Genomic DNA, 20,669 nt, shown 5'->3' with positions numbered 1-20,669 from the left:
CAGGAGCGCGTCACTTCCGGGATCTGGCGTCACGCGTCACCGCGCCCCCACGCCCCGCCCCCTTGCCCACCTAGCTGGGCGGGGCTCGGCCGGCGGGCGCAGGTGGCTTTGGGCCGCTGGAAGTGGACCCCGGAGTGCGGAGATAGGCCTCCAGCCGCAAGAGGAAAGCGACTTGTAGATTCCCGCTGTACGGGTGGAAGGGGACAAACGGAGTCCACCTGTATGCGCCTCCCGAAGTGCGCTCCTTCCCCAAAGGTTTTGGGAGCCCACAGGACAGGAAATACGGTAATTCACCCAGGCAGCGTGGAGACAAAGAGAGAAATATGGTAACGCCCACCTACATTTCCAAGTCCGTTCTTTCAGCACGCATAAATTAAATATGTGGTGTATGTGGGGGCCTAGTGATACAGAGGTGAATAGAATGCCCCACTTACCTCAATGAGGGGAGAGAGGAAAATTTTTGAATAAAAATCCCTCCACTTCTTGATGGTCCCAATCTCTGAAATGGCACGTTAAAGTGAAATATGCAAAGACAAGACCTCCCTTCCCAGTAGATTCTGTTTCCTCTCCTTTTGATGAGATTAACCAAACTGACCTAAGAAGTCAGGTTTGTAAAACCGACCTCGATCTTTAGGACCGGTGAATTGAAAAATCACTTATGCGGGTAGAAACTATGTGTTGTTGCTACTAGAACTGTCCCTAGCTCGAAGTAGGCGCTCAACAGTTGTGGCGTGAATAAATGGGTTGGATCAATTCTGTTCGAGCTATATGACTTTTTTTTTTTTTTTTTAAGGTGCATAAGGAACCGAAGAGAAATGCTGGCGATTCACACAGGCCCACGATCGCTAACCAATTGAAATGTACGAAGCTGTGTCCCCGCCTATAAATTTACCAGGTAGCCGCATCCCACCACACCCGCGTACAATGGAATTGAGTTTTCTCCCTCCCCCAAACTTGACTCTGAGAAAAGCGGATTAAGCAGTTAACTTCGTTTTTGGAAAGGCAGAACGGAGGGGAAAAAAGAGAAAAAAAAGTCCTTCAGTAAGCAACACAGCTCTTCTTTCCCAGTGTGGAAAATCCACAAACTGAATTCTGTAACCTCAGTCATCCCTCTCCAACCGTCACCGAATCAGAGTTAAAAGGGAGTCCTGAAGTACTCTAAACGTGCTTCAAACTGTCCCCTCCGAGGAGCGGTAGGAGTGATGTCATCACAGAGCGACGACAGGAAGTAAGCTTCGGGGCTGCTGTGCTCCAGTAGGTCGTGCGTGAGCTCCAGGATCAGACAGGAGGGCGATCTCTCCGCTCTTTTTCTTACCGCTATGGATAATGCCTGCGAGTCGCCCACGGAAAAAGGTGGAGAGGCAAGGGAGTCAGATGAAACGGCCGCTGCTCCCGGGGTCCCCGGGCCTACAGATACTGACGGAATCCCGGAGGAAACTGACGTGGACGGAGATGGGGACTTGAAGGAAGCCACGGCCGAAGAAGGCGAGGTAGGGAGGGAAGTGTTGATGAGGCTAGAGGAGTATTCCGAGATTTTTAGTGCTCGCCCGACCGCCTTCCTGGTTGGTCCCTCCAAGCTAAGATAAAACTCTAACTCACCATAACTCTCTAGATATGCAAAGGTGGGCGGGGAGAGGGAAGAGACAAAACTTTAATGCTGCTTCGGTTCCAGAGACCTAGCCATTGGGTTTAATACTTTTAATCCTTGCCCTTACCTGGCAAGGCTACTTATAAGGGATTTTTTTTTTTTTTTTTTACGTAAACTCTACCCCCAAGGTGGGACTTGAACACGACGGTGAGATCAAGAGTCGCCTCCTTCCCTACTCAGGAAGCCACCCAGGCGCCCCTCAGGGACTTTGGCATAGCCTCTTGGTTTTCCTGGTGAAGAATTGGGTCCTGATGTCACACTAAGACTTAATGCAAGAGCTAGAAGCCAGGATTCCTAGAAGCCCTTTGACCGAAATATGGTTTCTCCTATATGTTGCTCAAGCATAACTTTGTCATTACATGCTGCAGAATCGTTCAATGGAGACTCTGAGGGACTTACTGGGTTAGTCACGTTTTTACTCCTTCCAACATTTAACTACTGCATTGACCTGGGTGCTAATGTCCAAGGGTCTCTATAGCATTAAAACACCAAACCCATGCATTGTGCCACCCCAAGAGCTCAGCAGTGTTGTCTAACTGAGCATCAGTCAGGGAACCAGAATCTCCGTTCTCTCTGTTCCATTTCTAGAAATAAAATCTTGGGGTCTTAGAGGTTCTTAGGGACTTATAGAGGTCATAAGGGAGGGCATCCTATTAAACAGAAACAGCCTTTCAGAGCATTAAGTTGCATCAAGATATATAAAGAAGTTCTAGAAAAAGAAAAATGGGCTGAGGCTATTTCAAGAAAGAGCCTTGAAAACAGATCTGAAGGACAGAGAAGATTTGAATAATTGACTTAGTTCCATAAATAGCTCACTACATACAGAAATTTGCACCCAACAGAGGACTTTTTTTTGTATTCCTGAAATACTTTTTAAAACTTGACCATAGGGATCCCTGGGTGGCGCAGAGGTTTGGCGCCTGCCTTTGGCCCAGGGCGCGATCCTGGAGACGCGGGATCGAATCCCACGTCAGGCTCCTGGTGCATGGAGCCTGCTTCTCCCTCTGCCTGTGTCTCTGCCTCTCTCTCTCTCTCTCTGTGACTATCATAAATAAATAAAAATTAAAAAAAAAAGAATTTAAAAAAAAATAAAACTTGACCATATACCAAACCATAAAGAAAAACACAAATTCTTAAAAGTAGAAATCAAACAGGCCACATCCTGCAATAATCCTAAAACTTACAACAAAAAGCTTCTCCCCATCTCCACTCCCCCCCAAAAAACTAGCACCTGAATATTTTATTTTATTTTTTTAAGATTTTATTTATTCATGATAGAGAGAGAGAGAGAGAGGCAGAGACGTAGGCAGAGGGAGGAGCAGGCTCCATGCAGGAAGCCCAACGTGGGATTCGATCCCGGGTCTCCAGGATCACGCCCTGGGCCAAACGCAGACGCTAAACCACTACACCACCCAGGGATCCCACACCTGAATATTTTAAACTGTTTTTTTTAAATAGCCCTTAGATGCGGTGCCTGGGTGGCTCAGTCAGTGAGGGTCTGCCGTTGATTCAGGTCATGAACTCAGGATCCTGGGATTGAGCCCCACCTCAACTCCCTGTTCAGCAGGCAGTCTGATTCTTCCTCTGCCCCTCTCCCCCTGCTCATGCATTATCTGTCTCTCTCAAATAAATAAAATCTTTTTTAAAAAATAGCCCTTCGGTTGCCTGGATAGCTCAGCAGTTGAGCGTCTGTCTTCGGCTCAGGTCCTAATCCTGGGATCTGAGATGGAGTCCTGAATCAGGCTCCTTGCAGGGGGCTTGCTTCTCCCTCTGCCTGTGCCTCTGCCTCTCTCTGTGTCTCTCATAAATAAATAAATAAATAAATAACATATTAAAAAATAAATAAAAAATAAAAATAGCCCTTAAAGAAATTAACAAAGAGAACATGACATCAAATCCTATGGGCTTTGGCCAATACCTTATTTACAGAAAAATTCATAGCTTTCTATATTTTTGTTAACAAACAGGAGATAAGCACCCAACTCAAGAAACGAGAAGAACAGAACAAACCAGAAATACTTGATGTTCAAGTTTAGGCCAAATAAATTTTAATGTCTAAGAAAAATGGCTCATTTTTAAGGAAAATATAAATCACCAAAATTAAAGCACAAAGAGGTTAGAAAATATGTATTAAATAACTAGAGAAGAAATGGAAAGGTTTTTTAAAGATATACTACCTTCACTTTCACCTGCCCCCTCATATTCCTGTATGAGTTTATGTGAGTTCCTCTTTAGGGAAAACAGATTAAATCCCATTAATGAGGTTTGTTGTGTCTTTTGATCTTACATTAAGATGGAGAGGATGAATTTGGATTTTAATTGCTATTAAACATCTAGTACGAGTAAATTTATGTTAAATGCTTATGTGGGGAGAGATTAATAAGAAATCTATCTTCAAAAAGTTTTCAGTCTAGGGGACGCCTGGGTGGCTCAGCAGTTAAACATCTGCCTTTGGCTCAGGGCATGATCCTGGAAACCCGGGATCGAATCCCACATTGAGCTCCCTGCATGGAGCCTGCTCCTCCCTCTGCCTATGTCTCTGCTTTTCTCTGTGTCTCTCATGAATAAATAAATAAATAAAATCTTTTAAAAAAAAGTTTTCAGTCTAGCAATGGGAAATAAATATTAGTATGATACAGTAGAATGAAAGATAGGAAGAGAAGAGCACTACCTGTTAGAGAAGCTCACTTTTAAGTTCCAAATCCAGGGGCGCCTGGCTGGCTCAATAGGTAGAACATGGGACTCTTGATCTCAGGGTCATGAGTTCAAGCCCTAGCTGAGGGTAGAAATGACTTTTTTAAAAAATTACTAAAATTTCCAAATCCAAAGAAACACTGTTTTGATGGGAAGGTGCCTCCTTTTTAATGTTCTTTCCAGATGGAATCATCAGCAATAAAGAGTTCTATAGATTTAGAGGCAGAAGAGCTGGCTGGTTGGAGAGGACTTTTCTGACATCCCCTCTAAAGAGTGAGGTCAGGAAAGTGGGCTCAAGGAGGCAGAGTGGTTTTCATTATCTTTGGCACATCGTTTCTTTTGTGAATACATACTAAAGCTATGATCATAGCTAAACTGGAAAACTGGATTACACAGCTGAGCTATAAACTTCTCTAGGAGAGAGAGTGTGTCTTACGTGTGATGGCACAGCCAGGGCTTGGGACCAAAAAACTACTGAATAATAGGTTTGTTGTGTTGTAATGTGAATGAACTCTTACCTTGCCCAAGTCTGGAATGTAGGCTTGAATATATATATAAAAGGGTTTCTTTTGTCTTTTCAGCTCAAGAATCAGGACATCTCAGATTTAACAGCAGTTGAAAGGGAAGACTCCTCTTTGCTTACTCCTGCAGCCAAAAAAATAAAAATAGATACCAAAGAAAAGAAAGAGAAGAAGCAAAAAGTGGATGAAGATGAGATTCAAAAGATGCAGTAAGTCACTTTGTGATTTTTTTTTCCCCATTCCAAGGCTCTAATTTGACCACACAAAGTTAGTTTCTTTGGCCTTTAATTTTTTTTTACTTTTTTATATTCAAAAGAAAATAAAGCAAATATCCTATGTTACATTTTAGGAAATATAAGTAAAAAGAAAGATATCACTTTATTACCAGAGATAAACACTGTTCATATTTTGGTATATAGTCTCCAAGATATTTTCTATACATACATATCTAGAATTTTTTTCAAAGATATTACTATTTGTAACCTGTTTTTCATATTATATATGGTGAATGATTTCCATATCAGTAATTATATATCTAGGTCATAATTTTCTTTACTTGGAAGTAGCTTCATTGTAGTGTTTGGGGGTTGTTTTCTTTTTAAGATTTTATTTTTAAGTAATCTCTACACCCAACATGGGGCTCAAACCCACAAGCCCTAGATCAAGAGTCACACATTCCACTGGGCTGAGCCAGCCAGGCACCCCTCACTGTGTTTTCTGATTATAAAAGTAGTATGGGCTTGTTGGAAATTATTCAGAGAATACAGAAAAATGGAAAAAATAATTACCTATAATCCCACCACCCAGAGTAACCCCGGATATATATTTGCTTATATACTTCTTCAGATTTGGGGGTTTTGGTTGTTGTTGTTTTCAGATTTGTTTTTAATGTTTGATATGTGTAGCTAAATATTTTCTTGTCAGTAAATATGCCCATAAATCCTCAATTGCAGTGGCTTCGTTATATTCCATTATGCAGATAAATAACCCCTATAGTTCCTTTTTTTTTTCTTTTGACAACATTATGACAAGTATCTTTGAGCACATTTCACATACTTGTCCATTTATTTCCTAAATAAACTCCTAGAAGTGAATTGCCAGTTCAAACGGTATGAATATTTTCAAAGGCTCTTCATACACATTTCCAAATTCTTTTCCAGAAAGGTTGTTCACTTAACACTCTACCAGCAGGTATGAGTTTTTGTATCCTCCCATTCTTACTAATACTGTGCTTTATAATACTTGTCTGATTCATGAAAATGTTATTTTATCAATTTTAATTTCTTTAGTTAATAATGAAGGTTAATTTTTTTCTGTATTGGCCATTGGTATTTTTGCAAATTCCCTATTCATGTCCTTTGCTCGTTTTCTAAATTAATATAGCCATCTTTTTATTTATTTGAAAGTATTAATCACTTTCCATATATTTTACAAATATTTTCCCCCAAATCTATTAATGTTGAAAACTACTGGTTTGAATATAAATTTATGTATCAAATGTTTACCATCAATGTGTAGTAAAGGTATAGAGTTATGAGGAGAGAGAGCAAAGTGCTGAAAATACAATCTAGATAGTATATTATATAGTGACCCAACATTGTTATTCAAGTTTTTATGCTTAATGAAGTAGAAAGGAAGTTGTATTTTCACTTTTTCTCAAGTTCCTTAAGAATAAAAATATTTTATCTTCATTCCTTGTATGCACCAAGCCTAATGCTATTGACCCCTTGAAAATTCACTAATTGTCCGAAACTTGCTTTTATTGATGTAATAATATATCTTAAGCATTCATTCTTGTAAGCCACTTTAATTACCTGAATCTTTGTCTAGAATCCTGGTTTCTTCTTTTTCGGAGGAGCAGCTGAACCGTTATGAAATGTATCGCCGGTCAGCTTTCCCTAAGGCAGCCATTAAAAGGGTAAGAATGGACTACCACACTTCATTTCCATCAAATTTGAGAGCTGAACTAGATGCATGAGCTATGTCCATTGGCATTTTGAGTGATGTGTTAGTCAAACAGGTGGATCATTCATGCAGGAAAATAAAAGTAACATGCCCCTCAATTAGGAATTGGGAGTTTTATATTATAAGGATACGGTCTCTACATACAGAGTAAGTCACTGTACACCCAAATCCTTGTTTTAATAGTCTTAATTTCAGCATCCAGCCTTTAGCACTGAGAAAAACTCTTAAGGGTACTGTATTCCAAAACCAGTTCTTGACTATCTTAATTCATGGTCTTTGTCCTTCTTTCAAGCTGATCCAGTCCATCACTGGAACCTCTGTGTCTCAGAATGTCGTTATCGCTATGTCTGGTATTTCCAAGGTCTTTGTCGGGGAAGTGGTAGAAGAAGGTGAGTATTATTGATACTCTGGTGGTCTTATTTTCAAGAAGATCTATACTAAGGGACCTATTAGAGTACTTGTGGGAGTTTCCATTTGCACTAGGAGTAAACCAAGTGGGGCACCTTGTATTCAGGAGGGCATGACCATTATTCCTCAAAAGTTTTAATACTCAGAGACAAGGAAGCATCTGGGAAATCTCCTTTGATTCTTGTCCTCAGCCCAGGTGACAGAAGCAAACTTATTTTTCTCCAATGGACTTTGTTCATTTCTGATGCCAAATTAAAGACACAAGAAAAGCAATCACGGGGGCTCACCAGTGTGGTGGATGAGGTATAGTCCCCAGTGTTATGACCCATGGGAACTGCCCTCTGTCTGTCAGGAAAGAACCTGGCTACTATGTATTGCTAATCTTGTCAGAGGAATGTTTTATTTTTTCAAGCAGAAGATATGTTTTAAAGTGTTGCCTATGATAAAGCCTGATATGATATATTATACTAAAGTTAACATGACCTGTTTCATAGCATTCTCTTAAGAAGGGAAAATGTCTTGGTTTATTTCCTTAGCAAGCTTAAGAAGGGTTAATGGGAATTACAGGATTCAAATGGATTGTGTGATATGAAGTCTTTGTGTGACAATGAAGCTTTCCTCCTGTCCTCTTTTTTAGCACTGGATGTGTGTGAGAAGTGGGGAGAAATGCCACCACTACAACCCAAACATATGAGGGAGGCTGTTCGGAGGTTAAAGTCGAAGGGACAGATCCCCAACTCAAAGCACAAAAAAATAATCTTTTTCTAGATCAAAGCCTAGAAAGGCCTGGTACTGAAGGAGGAAGTACTGGTTCTGGACTTCCTACTACATGAGACTTTTGCACTGGTGCTTTAGTATCTCAGTCCTCCAAGGATTCCATGATGATTTTTTTTTTTTTTTTCCATGATGATTTTTAATGTCTTTCTCAGAACTCTGATATTCATCACATCTAAAAGGCATGCAGCCTGTTTCATACATGCTTGACTAAATATTGGGACCTCTTTGGGTATTTTGAGGTATTTAACTGTTTCTTGGCTAGTTGGAAGAAGGTACATGGGCCTTTAAGCATCTTCTAGACAGGGAAGCTACTTTCAGAGAGAAAAACCTTTCTAAGAGAGCTTTGATAGTTTCACACTGAAGCATGAAGTTGCTGTGACTTAGGTTGTTTCCTCCCTCTGGTTTTAAGTAAATGAAACTACCAGAAGCTTTTGACACGAGATATTTTACCACGAAGAACACAGTGATAATGGAAGTAGCAGAAAAGTTTGCCCTTGTAAATGTGTAAAGTTCTCCTATGGATTTTGGGGAGTGATCATTAAACTGTTTTCCAACTTGCCATATGTGTATTCATTTTACGTCTAGTTGGTTGGAATGGGGAGAAGTTCATCATTCTTTTTTGGTGTCAGAATAAAACTGGTCTTGGCTTTTTTCGAAAATTTGAGCCCTTCCCATTTCCTACTAGAATCATTAAAATTAAAGAGTATTTAAACCCTTAAAAATAATGTAAAAGCCCATATATTTCAGGTTCCTATAAACAGAAATACCACAACCAACGTTTAGTAAGTTTAATTTGCTTTTTTCAGGTGGTTCACAGAACCAGTACGCTCAAGGTTTGATTTGATAATGCAACATTAAAATTTCCCAACACTGACCAGTAGTCCAGTTCATTAGATACATTCTCATTGGTTTCCTCAAATAGAGGGGAATGGAGTGACCTTTTATTGACAGTGATTAGCAGTAATAAGGCTACTTACTGTATATAATTGGCAATCCCCAAGAATTCTTTCCTCTGTCATTCAGTGTTATAGGAAGAAGAGTTTTGAAGCTGTTCTCTTTTGATGCTTTCATGAGCACATCTTAAAAGATGTCAATCTGTTCAGCACCCTGATGGAGGGGAAACAGCTTGGACTCACAAAGTTGAGCAAATCTGACTTTTCATATCTTACATTAAAACCCGTCTTTAAACATACATGTAGCCAGTGAAGAAGACATTTCAGTGGGGCATTCCACAAAGAAATGCTGTAAGACTCAGGTTAAATCTTGATTGAAAACTAATAAACTGGAGAGGGGAAAGGCAGATAGTCTCTCAGCTCTAACAGGAATTTTTATTTATTTTTTTAACGATTATAAGAACTGTATCTATTGCAATTTGAGATACTGGATGAGGCTGAAATTTAAAAGTAATAAGGGAGAAAGGTCACATCTCAAGTCTAGCCACCTAACAATAAGATTCTCCTAGAGTGTTTCTCCTTATGTCTGTTGTAAGATAGGGAAAATAATCCCCACTCAACAAGAGCTACCATCCATACCTATCCAGAGAATGGGAATATTCCTATTCTAGTAGAAGGTGGGGGAAGATAGAGGTGAGGGCTGTAGTCCACTAAAGGATGTTTCAGCACACCAGCTTCTCTTGAAACAGCAATGACTATGGTAAATCGCAAGGTAATGACAGCTTTTGCAGTTCACAAATAACCAAATGTCTATTAGCACTTCAGCAATGTTCATTTGTTTCCACAGTGTTGTCACATTACTAAAACTGATTTTAGAAGTATAGGTGAGTATTAAATGATAAAAACAGACCTTTAGTGTAAAGGTTTAGAATGGCAAATTCCTGTATCACTATGGTAATACTTTAAACTACCTGCCTTCCACCGCCCCAGTGAACTGGACTAAGGGGGAACTAATGTAAATGAGCTAAATGGAAGCATTTAAATTATGGGGTATGTTGAGGGGCAGTGTTTATCCCTTATATATATTCTGTACACAAAAACCATTCCTTTGAGAACCATGAAAAGGGTACATAGAATTTGAGGCCCATGGCAAAATGAGGGTCAGGTTACATAAAACAGCAAAAGCAGCCATCACAAGAATAGAACCCATTCCTTTGGACTTAAGTCAAAGAAATGAGGTTAATTATTCCAGTGAGTTGAAAACAAATTTGAGGTCAATAACCACCCTGCAGCTCAGCTAAGAGATATTTAAACTAGTCCATATGCACTAACACCTATCTCCAATACACCCATGTAAACAGGAAATCTTGACAATCATAGATGATATATAGTTGTAAATGCTTCACAGCTGAAATGGTGATGTGCAGCAGCTGAGGTCTTTGAGAGATAATGGTGCTATCACTCCATTTTCTTGAGGTATTGTTATTTCTTGTTCAGAGTCTTAAAGCTCCAAGACAGAAATCATAAGCAGTCCAAAGCACTACTATTTTCCTTTCTTTTTTTTTTTCCCTTTACATTATATCTATCCTAAGGACTAACAACCAGATCACATTTCTTCATTATGCGTATTTCCCCCAACAAACAGGAGTATAAGTTATACAAGATAATTGTTAATAAAATGCATTGAGATAATGACCCCTACCATTTCCTGCAGGAGTATTTCAAGACACAGGGCCAAGGATGCCACATAGGAAAGTCAGAAATTCTAGAGCTCCATCTGTCATATGGACAAGAAATCCAGAGAACCTGGAAACCTGACTGAACTCTGGCCACTGAAGGGCTTAGCCTGGATGTTTGCCAGATTTGCTTGTATTGCCTATCAGCAAGCACAGGCTTAAAGTGAAGATTTATCAAGCAATGCCCATTAGGCATTTTCTTTGCATGGAGGGATACGAGAGGGACCAGAGGGACACTGGGGAGGTGGGGGGGAGGAGGGAAGGGAAAGAGAATCAGAATGTGATTTTAAACCAATTCAGGGGGCAGCCCAGGTGGCTCAGCAGTTTAGTGCCTGCCTTCCACCCAGGGTGTGATCCTGGAGACCTCGGATTGAGTCCCATGATGGGCTCCCTGCATGGAGCCTGCCTCTCTCTCTCCTCTCTCTCTCTCTGTGTATGTGTGTGTCTCATGAATAAGTAAATAAAATCTTTTTTAATAAAATAAAAAAACCAATTCAGGTGAGTCTAAGTTTGAATGATTCTATTTTCCGGCCACTGATCTCCCTCCTCAAGGCCTCCTCTAAGAACATTAGAAAGGCCGTACCTGAGAGGACCAGTGATCATTTTGTTCAATATTATGCCTCCAAAGGAGCATTAAGGGGGAGTGCATAGAAGAACACAGTTACCCTCTCAGTTGCGGTGTATCAAATAGCACTAGTTTTCCATGATTCCTTTGGAAAGCCACCATACAAGGATTCCTCTAAAACCCCCGCCACTCATATATAGCTCTGCCAGCATCACTTGCTGAACAATGAGCAACTTAAGTTTCTGATTTACTCTGAGAAGTGCTTTCTTGTACCTAAGGCCATGAGGCTAAGCCCCAGAGCTAGTATATCAGGACTTGGTGAGCATGTCCTTCCTCTCAGCTGGATATCTGATTTCACACTACCCTCAACTTTTATCTTTCCAGAGTCAGAGCCAACATTCTACACGTGTCCTCGTGTGGAAGTATCTCCACCCCCTTATAATTTTTGCTATTCTCTGGACCTTTCCTCCCTTTACCACGTATTTTGTAAATAAGGTCACTATCAGTGCACAGATAATTTAAGCCATTGAAATGGTTTTCTATGAAGCCCTATTTTCTGTGTTGTCTCTGTGAGCCCTTCCTGATAACTCATTTGGGCTTTGAGCCAGAGCAGCACATTGACCCCACCTTCTCCTCAGCAATGGTTAGGTTACTGTGCTGAATTCTAACAGCTTGCTGCCTTGCTGATTCTTCTATTACTTTATACTTCCCTAGACTGAACCTTACCTATCCTTTTCCTGTGTTGTCACAGTTCGGCTTGTGGGCCTTCTGTGGTTTTGTTTTGTTTTTTTTAATCCCTTCTGGTTTATCTTTACTGACTGCATTATAATATCCTACTTTCAGGTAATTTATAAAAACCTTAAGGTTAAACTAAGCATCAACCCACAGGAAACTTCCTCTGTTCCTCTGTTAGTATTATCTCCAGAAAGATGTTTATTCTTAAGTCTCTAAGTTGTTTCCTAAGCATGACAAAATATTCCTGTATCTCATAGTAACTGGTGTTTTTAAAGTTGCTTTAGTGAAGACCTTGACAAAAGTTCTTTACCAGTCTGAGAAAATTGTATCTTGTTCTTTCTTGGATGTATGTTTCTTTTTATCCTCAAGAAACTAGAATATGCAAGTCAGGCATGATTTCCCATAAAGGAAAACATTTCTCTTTCTCCAATATGTCATGTGATTAAGACTTATGTGACACCACCGAATCACTAATTTTACCATCTTACCAATTCAAGGTAAGTTAGCTGATGAACTTCTGTCCAATAAACATAGCTTGAAGTATATTACAGAGCAGTATGGGTGAAGGTAGAATGCTGGGGAAGAATAAGGTAGGAAAGAAAGGGGGGAAATAGCTCTTGCATGGGGCAAGGAGAAAACCTAGGTAGATTGAAGGGGTTTTGTTTTGTTTTTTTACTTAAGCCAAAATTACATGATTTTAAAAAGCCACAGTGATAGAGGGTTATAGAGAGGCAACAAGTTGAGATGTTTACATTACAGTTTAAAACACATTTTCAGCTCCCAAACCACCAAGTGCAAAGGATAGTGCTGGTAGAAAGTCCCAGAACTGGGAGAGCAGATGTGCCAGGGAGCCCAGGGAGACAGAGGAAATCACTTCTGAAGTACAGCTGTGGAAGACAGAGAGCACTCCAGCAGACAACAGTGGGCTCAGGACAAGCTCCCCTAATGATTCTTACACATTATACCTTCAGCCTAGCTCGTATTTTTTTCTTGATTTAAATTTTCAAATAAATTATGTTATAGAAAGGTAAGATGACACAACTGAGCCAGTACCATTGTTTACTTTCTACCATAGCATCACAATGATGATAGTATAACAAAAGAACCTTAACCCTGAAAAATGTGATTGCAGTATCAGCCAAGATGGTATAAGCTTGGCTCCTTTCCCAAAAAAGGCAGCATCCAAGTCTCCCTTACTCCTGTGCCTCTCCTAGCCCCTGCCCTGCTGCCTATTTCCTATTCCACTCTACTACCATGGCCAAAGCTCAGGCCAGAGACTTTTCGGGTCTGCTACAGGAAGCTCTGGGACATAGAATCTTTGGTGGCTCTGTGGGTAACTGAGGAGTGGGTACTTTCTCTTGTTCGCACAGGTTGTAGAGGAAGCAAATATCTCTGCCATGAAACCAAGTGGTGAAATGGCCCTATGGTGTCGAGCAGATCCACCTAGTGTGCAAAGGGCCAAAAGGCTTTATATAGGCATGACATGATGCTTGAGCCACGTGCAAAGCTGCCCCCCATTCCTTAGAACATAGTCGTTCTTTGCCCTGTGTTCCGCCCAAATCAGAACAGCTAGGAGTAAGGACAGCACGAGGAATGAGTTGAGTGCTCCCCAGTCCCTCTGGCATCCTTAGCAGATTTCAGTGCTGGCTGCTGCCTTCTGTCATAGGTGGTGCTATTGCTGGTGACCTCCTCCTCTCCCCTTGGCACACATGGCTGAGCCACTGTTATCACAGCTCAAAGAGGGGATTATATTTCCTAATCTCCTGAAGCAGTCTTTCTTTATCCTGGTTGGCATTGGCCAATGCTTGTTTAGTTTCTGTAAGTTCCTTTTGTAGGGTATGCAATTCTTTCACCTGGAGAATAATAAGTAATTTACAGTTAATAAATAAAGTAACAAGCTTTGCAAAAACATCTGGTAAGGGAATAAGGAGTCCGAATTCAAGCAGAAAAATCCACAAATTTGGTGATCAAGAGAACCCAACCAGAACTTTCTAAAAGCCTAATCCCATCTTCAGAGTTCATCAGTTATAAGGACAGCAACAGGTAGAATATATGATCACTAACCATTTACCTACAGTTCCCGACTTATATCCTCTATTAAGCACTTCTAGAAGTTGCTGCTAGGTGACAGGAGCCCCAACCACCCAGCTGTACACAGCATAGACAACCTTTTCAGCCCTCTGAGTTTTACCAGCTTCTGTAATTACAGCCATTAAGGGTCTGTGGGTACTGTTCGGTTAGGTCCCTACCTGCTGTCCAAAAGCTTCTGTGGGCACCAGAAACATCTGTTCTTTTGGGGGCTGCCTCTTCTCACTTTTATGGACTTCAGCCGATGGTCTGTCTTGAGGAACAGCTGGAAAAAAGTAAAGGTTCTGAATGGCAAACTGCTGCAAACACGCAAACAGTTCCTCGTTATCACCTATTCCCTTATAGGAGAAAAAAAGCAGAGAAGCCGGGAGGCTGACAAGCCCAACTCACCGCCTATGTGGAACACACCATCATCACTCCGCTTCAGCACAATATGCTCCATGGCTAGAGTGATGGGGATAGGGCCTGGAGATGTTGGATAGATGGGGGGGATATCATCCTGTAGGAAAGAAGGAAACCATATCCTGTAGGAAAGAAGCCGATGCCCCCAACCAGCTGAGAGCACTTCAGGTAACAATCTATGCTTCTACCATTCAGCTTAAAGCAGCTTTATGCCATTAATTATGTATCCATACACTCTTGCAAGGTAGAGAAGCATAACTGAGTACCTCCTAATTTAGAGATGGTTAAACTGAGGACTAGATAATCTAATGGGCTTATTTATAGTCATGCTGCAAGCCAGAGACAAGGTCAGGGCTAGAGACAAGGTCTCCTCACCTAAATCCAGAACATTTTGATGCAACACACATTTATGTATTACTATAACCTTCACTAACAATGCTAATATGCATTTACTCACTTGATAGTCACCATGTTGTACCATGACAAGGGAAGAAGTGAATAGCTATCACTGCCAGAATTCTTTGCCTGACAGAGTCTGAGGTAAAAACCAAAAAGCTCCTCTCACCTTTAGGGTGATCCTGGAGTGCAGGAGCTCAATCTGCATGGGAACTACCACTGGGATCTCCTCATCCTCCAAGAAGGGCCCCAGGCCATTGAGCACCGAAGTGAACAGCTCAAGGTCACAGCCTTGAAGCAAGAAATGCAGGAAGCCGTTCTGTGTGGCCAGTGAGGAATGAACAGCTGCACCAGGCCCCACCTCAAAGCGAAGGCCCAGAGCTGGTCTGATGTGGTTAGTCTTCAAAGTTGAGGATTCCTGAAAGCTTGTACCTTTGAGGAGAGAGACAGAAGGAAAAAATTAATTAGCAGGGACTATTCTAAGCACTTTACATATATTTAATATTCATAGCAATCCAATGCCAAAAGTTTTATCACCAAGCACAAGCAGGGGAAGCAGCAGAGAGAGACGGAGAAGCAGGCTCCCCACTGAGCAGGAAGCCCAATGTGGGGCTCGATCCCAGGACCCTGGGATCATGACCTGAGCCAAAGACAGACACTTAACCCACTGAGCCACCCAGGTCTGCCATAAATAATACAAAATTCAGAATAGTGATTCTCTATGACAGGTAAGAGGTAGAGAAATATTCAAGAGAGGGGCTCCTGGGGACTTCAAAATTAATAGTATGGTTCTGTTTATTAAACTAGGTGGTGGTGTACATGGGTTCACTGTATTTTTATTATTTCATACCTTACATATATTTTTTAAGTATTCCTTGGTATCTACCCAATATTTAAAAAAATATTTTTTAAATGCTAAGCTCAGCTCTTTCCTATCTAATATACAAATATAAAAGGACTGAATATGAATGACAGAAATTCCCAGTTTGATGTCAGCTATATGTGTCATCACATTTGTCTACACAAATGAAGAAGTGGACAGTGGCTTCCTGTATAAGCTTAAGGAGCACCTGGGTAATGAAGATGATGAACAGCCATTGAATGCAAAGAGCTCTGGGAGGTTCCCTGCAAGAAGAAGGCATCACTAGAGTTTCTCCTCCTAACTGCTGCTGGACAGGACCATAGGCTTGGCACAAGGACAGCCAACCTTGGGACACAGTGACAGGAGCAAGAAGCTGGAGCTGCCCTAGATAAGTCCCAGTTCTCTTGGAATGGCCACCATCCTTACCTGAGCACTGTCCATGCAGGAATTGCCAGAGTCCAACGGTTCCCAGCTGTTGGAGGGTCAGTTCTTCTGCCTGCAGGGCTACAGTCAGATCCTCACCACGTACCTCAATCCCCAAAGACACTTCATTCACCTTCAGGACCAGAATGGAGACCTGTAGAAGGATACTCTTTTAGATGAGCCCCTTGGAAGCTTCTAGCCTACAGCCTACCCTCTGCAAAGAAGAGTAGAGCAGCTGACCGGGTGAGGGCTGAGGCCTTCTCCACTGGGTGAGACCGAACTGTTGGCCTCTGGTGACCCCTGGCCATAACTCTCCATAACAGGGCTCCCTTGAACTCCAGCATTGTCTAAGTCATTTGGAAGAGCTCCTGGTGGAAGAAATTCTGGACCAGACTCTGCATAAGAAAGACAACAAATGAGTTTGAAAGTCAAAAATTTCTGTTCAAATTCAATCTCTAAATACAATGACAACTGTGAAAAAAAAAAAAGCCACTTATGACACTTATGATGCAATTGGGAATTTGAAAACTGGTAATTTGATAAATTTAAAGAATTTATAATTTTTAAAAATGGGATAGTGGTATTTGGGCACATTTTTAAAAACTCTATAAATGGATGCAATACAAGAGTCCACAGACAGATGAATGGATTAACAAAATATGGTATAAACATATAATAGGGTACTAGCCTTAAAGGAAGAAAATTCTGACACATACTATGAAGTGAATGAACCCTGAGGCCATTATGTTAAGTGAAACAAGCCAGTTCCAAAAGGACAAATACTGTATGATTCCACTTATATGAAGTACCCGGAATGGTCAAATTCTGAAATACGAAGTGGAATGGTGGTTGCCAGGGGTTGGAGGAGAAGGAAATGAGGAATTATTATTTAATGGGTACATATTTTCAATTTTATGAGATGAAAAAAGTTCTGGAGATGGATAGTGATGATGGTTGCACAGTGATACTTAATGCCACTGAATTATAGCTAAAAATGGTTAAAATTGTAAAGTTTAAATAATATATATTTACCACAACTTAAATTTTTTTCAAATATTTTTAAAGTCTATTTTCTAGAGATACATAATAAAAATATTTATGGATAAAATTGTATGCTTGAAATTTGCTTCAAAATAATATGAGAAGAAGAGAAATGAACAGAAGTATATATGAAATAAGAATGGCCATGAGTTCTTAATATTTGAAGCTAGATAATGGGTACATGAGGGTTCATCATTATTTGATTCCACCTACTCTTTAGCATATTTGAAACTTCCCATATTATTCCATATTCCAGAATAAAACAAAACAGAGGTACACAACACCCATCTTAAGAAACAGTGTTTTCATTTTATTTTTATTTTATTTTCACTTAGGCACTCTTAAGGGACCATTTAAAAAGTCTCCAGTTCAAAAAGATGAAAAAAACCAGTGTAAATTCCAGTAGTGAGTGATTCAATTCTCAGTAGTTACTCATTGTACCAGAGACAAAAGCTCCTATTTTCCAACAATAAAATACATAGTTAGGCCAAAAAACAAAGAAACACCAGACAACAAACACACACTACTGACACCAGCCACCAAACTAATCCTACTGCCATAGCTACATGACTATAAGACTAGCACTCTCTCTTTTGGTCTGAGTCTCATTCTGTGATAAAGGTCAAGTGTTAATCAATAACCTAGAAGATGTGTAGATAAAGCCAGAGCCACAAATCCACTAAAATTTCTCTGGTTTTTGGTTTTGGTTAAGAAAATGTCTATTTTATCAAATCTCAGCTCCTTTTGTATCCTGCCAGTATAGAGGGAGCAGAAAGAACCCTTTCTTTTTTTTTTTTTTTTTTGAAAGAACCCTTTCTGGACTTCAATGCCACATGGCTGCTTCCACCTACCAGACTCCAAAAGCATCACAAAGCTATCACTGCCATCACTGTCCACGGAAATCCGGTCTTCAGGACCACTGTTATCCAATGAAGCGCCATCAAATGACTGCTGAGATACTGTCCTCTTCATGGAGAAAAATCGGAGTCGGGCAGCTCCTCCACTCAATGGTGCTACTGCCCCCTCATCTATTTTGGCCATGGGCTCCCTGTTTAAAAAACAAAAACCAAAAAAAAAAAAAAAAAAAACCACAAATGTGGTTTAGAAGATATGTTTTGTCCCTTGCAACGCCCAACACTTTCAGCCCAAATAGTTATTATACATAAATTTTGGTATCAATTATTATCTGCTATAAGGAAGTCATATAATTTTTCAATGGCTGGCCTTTCTGAATCCGGCATTTCAAACTGCGTAAGTGCCTCTGCCGTATCAACATTAAATGCCAAACTTTCAAGGTCATCCTATATACGGAGGAGACCAACTACTTACAGCCCCAGTACAAATGAATGACACCTGAAGCCACCCACACCCATTCCACAAGTATTTACTGAGATTCTTTTGCATATAAGGCACCATACTAGGCACAGGGTGGGGGTGGGGAGTGAATAAAATAATGAGTAAGGTATCCCCTGTCCTCAATGAAGTATAGTCTATCAGGAGAGAGGAGATTTAAATACAACTATCACCGTATGGGAGTAAATCACACACACCAGAAGAGAGGGACAGCAGTACCAGCCAAAGGCTAGGCCATATCAAAGAGGGGAAAGGATGACAAGAAGGATATCAGTAATGGCTTTATGGAAGGAGATGGCATTTGAGCGGGCCCTTGAAGGATTGTGAAAGAGACAGGGAAGGGGCCTTTTATTGGGAAGAAACAGCATGAGCAAGGACATGGAGCTAGACAACAAAAAGTACCTTTGGAGACAGCTAGAGCTTAGGTTTTGTTGGGGAGAGCAATGGAAGATAAAGTTAGAAAGGCACAATACACTGAAAAGAAATCTTTAAAGATCTTTTGTTCTTACCTTCCCATATTATAGATGAAGAAACTGACTCAAGGTCATAGTTAAAGATGAGAATTAAGAAAAATCCAAGTCTCCTAACTTCCTGCTAAGTGTTTTTTCCTGCCACTTTCACCACATGGATTGCAGCCAGATTACAGAAAAACGTGGATAAAAGGTTATATATGAAAGTACTTTTAAAACTATAAAGTACAGAGGGTATATGGGAAATCTCTGTACCTTCTGTTTAATATTGCTATGAACCTAAAACTATTCTAAAAAATAATCAATCAAAAAACCATAAAGTGGGGGCACCTAGGTGGCTCAGTCAGTTAAGCATCCAACTCTTGATCCAGTTTAGGTCTTGATCTCAGGATCATGAGTTCAAGCCCCAGCATGCAGCCTACTTTAAAAACAAAGCCAAAAAGTGATATCTATATATATCTATATATATAGATATCACTTTTTGGCATAATTGTGTGGCATAATTGATTATGTCATAGAAGTAGGTTCAAACTAAAACTAGAGGGTGTAAGCATAAAGCCTGAAAGTTTTAGAATAATGAAATAACAAATCAGACCTGTGTTTTAAGAAGGTTGACCTGGCTCTTTCAAACAAGCTAGTGAGGAAAAGAGCTCCAATGAGGAAATCAGTTAATAGTTTACTGAAATAGGGACTCCTGAGTGGCTCAGTGGTTGAGGGCCTGCCTTTGGCTCAGGGTGTGATCCCGGATTCCTGGGTTTGAGTCCCACATCGGGCTCCTTGCATGGAGCCTGCTTCTCCCTCTGCCTGTGTCTCTGCGCCTCTCTCTCTCTCTCTCTCTCTCTGTGCCTCTCATGAATAAAGAAAATCTTTAAAAAAAAAATAGTTTACTGAAATAGTCCACATGTAGGAACAGACAGCAGAAATGGATACAAGACTCCATAAAGTAGTATTCTCAAAGTGTCACACAGGTAGGAGCATCAGCATCAACAGGGAGAAAAAAGGGGCTTAGAGAAATATATATTCTCAGGCCCCATCTCAGACCTACTAGATGAGGAACTCTGAGGTGGGGCTCAGCCGTCTGAACAAGCGCTCCAGGTGATTCTGCAACATGCTTCAGTTTGAGAACCCCTGTTCTAGAAATTACAGTCAGAGTCTCACAAATGACTGGAACAGGCAGGAGAATATTACTGAAAAAAGAAAGAACTGGTCTGGGAGGGATAGGGAATTTAGTTTTATGTATGTGAGGTTCACCATATCCCTGGGAAATCCATGGGGAACCACATGCAGTAGATGGTTTTTAACGAAGAGCAGGGGAGGGGAGAAAAGTCAGAACGGAAAGACTTTACAGTAGAGGAAGAGATGAATAAAATAACCTCGAGAGAAGGTATGGAAAAATGCACTGATATAAACCTTCCTGAAGTTTGGCAAATACATCAAGAACCTTAAAAATGTTTGCAGCGTTTGACCCAATAATAACCCACTTCTAGGTTTTTATTTTAAAGATTTAGATATGCATAAAGACTAATGTGCACATTGGGGCACCTGGGTGGCTCAGTCAGTTAAGCATCTGCATTGGCACAGGTCATGATCCTGGTGTCCTAAGATTGAGCCCTGTGTCAGGCTCCTTGTTTGGCAGGGAGTCTGCTTCTCCCTCTCCCTCTGCTCCTAGCCCCTCTCATGCTCTCTTTCTGT

General features: G+C 40.7%; 2 protein-coding genes across 8 annotated transcripts in view; one reads left to right on the top strand and one right to left on the bottom strand.

The window, feature by feature from the left end:
* Positions 1-51: 51 nt before the first annotated feature.
* Positions 52-8,572, top strand: TAF11 (TATA-box binding protein associated factor 11). 3 transcript variants are annotated; one of them, XM_025990777.2, is made up of 6 exons: positions 52-285; positions 794-1,490; positions 4,924-5,072; positions 6,694-6,781; positions 7,121-7,217; positions 7,874-8,572. In XM_025990777.2, exons 2-6 carry the CDS (start codon positions 1,320-1,322, stop codon positions 8,002-8,004), a joined length of 636 nt encoding a protein of 211 aa, XP_025846562.1. In that variant the 5' UTR covers positions 52-285; positions 794-1,319; the 3' UTR covers positions 8,005-8,572. The 3 variants fall into 3 exon arrangements, with proteins under 3 accessions (XP_025846562.1, XP_025846563.1, XP_072586693.1); XM_072730592.1 differs by having other exon boundaries at positions 76-326; XM_025990778.2 differs by lacking the exon at positions 7,121-7,217 and having other exon boundaries at positions 73-285; positions 7,874-8,434.
* Positions 8,573-8,786: 214 nt separating this feature from the next.
* Positions 8,787-20,669, bottom strand: part of BLTP3A (bridge-like lipid transfer protein family member 3A) — a 61,817-nt gene continuing 49,934 nt past the window's right edge. For all 5 annotated transcript variants that reach the window (XM_072730476.1, XM_072730494.1, XM_072730486.1 and 2 more), the window contains 7 exons: positions 18,006-18,202; positions 16,354-16,508; positions 16,117-16,267; positions 14,998-15,260; positions 14,421-14,529; positions 14,192-14,295; positions 8,787-13,795 (listed from right to left, as the gene is read on the bottom strand). In XM_072730476.1, the coding sequence (XP_072586577.1) occupies positions 13,670-13,795; positions 14,192-14,295; positions 14,421-14,529; positions 14,998-15,260; positions 16,117-16,267; positions 16,354-16,508; positions 18,006-18,202 (1,105 nt within the window). In that variant the 3' untranslated portion in view covers positions 8,787-13,669. The remainder of the gene's footprint in view (positions 13,796-14,191; positions 14,296-14,420; positions 14,530-14,997; positions 15,261-16,116; positions 16,268-16,353; positions 16,509-18,005; positions 18,203-20,669) is intronic.

The sequence above is a fragment of the Vulpes vulpes genome, chromosome 1, assembly GCF_048418805.1.
Source record: "Vulpes vulpes isolate BD-2025 chromosome 1, VulVul3, whole genome shotgun sequence".
Taxonomy (NCBI): Eukaryota; Metazoa; Chordata; class Mammalia; order Carnivora; family Canidae; genus Vulpes; species Vulpes vulpes.
This window is presented reverse-complemented; position numbering and strand designations above follow the sequence as displayed.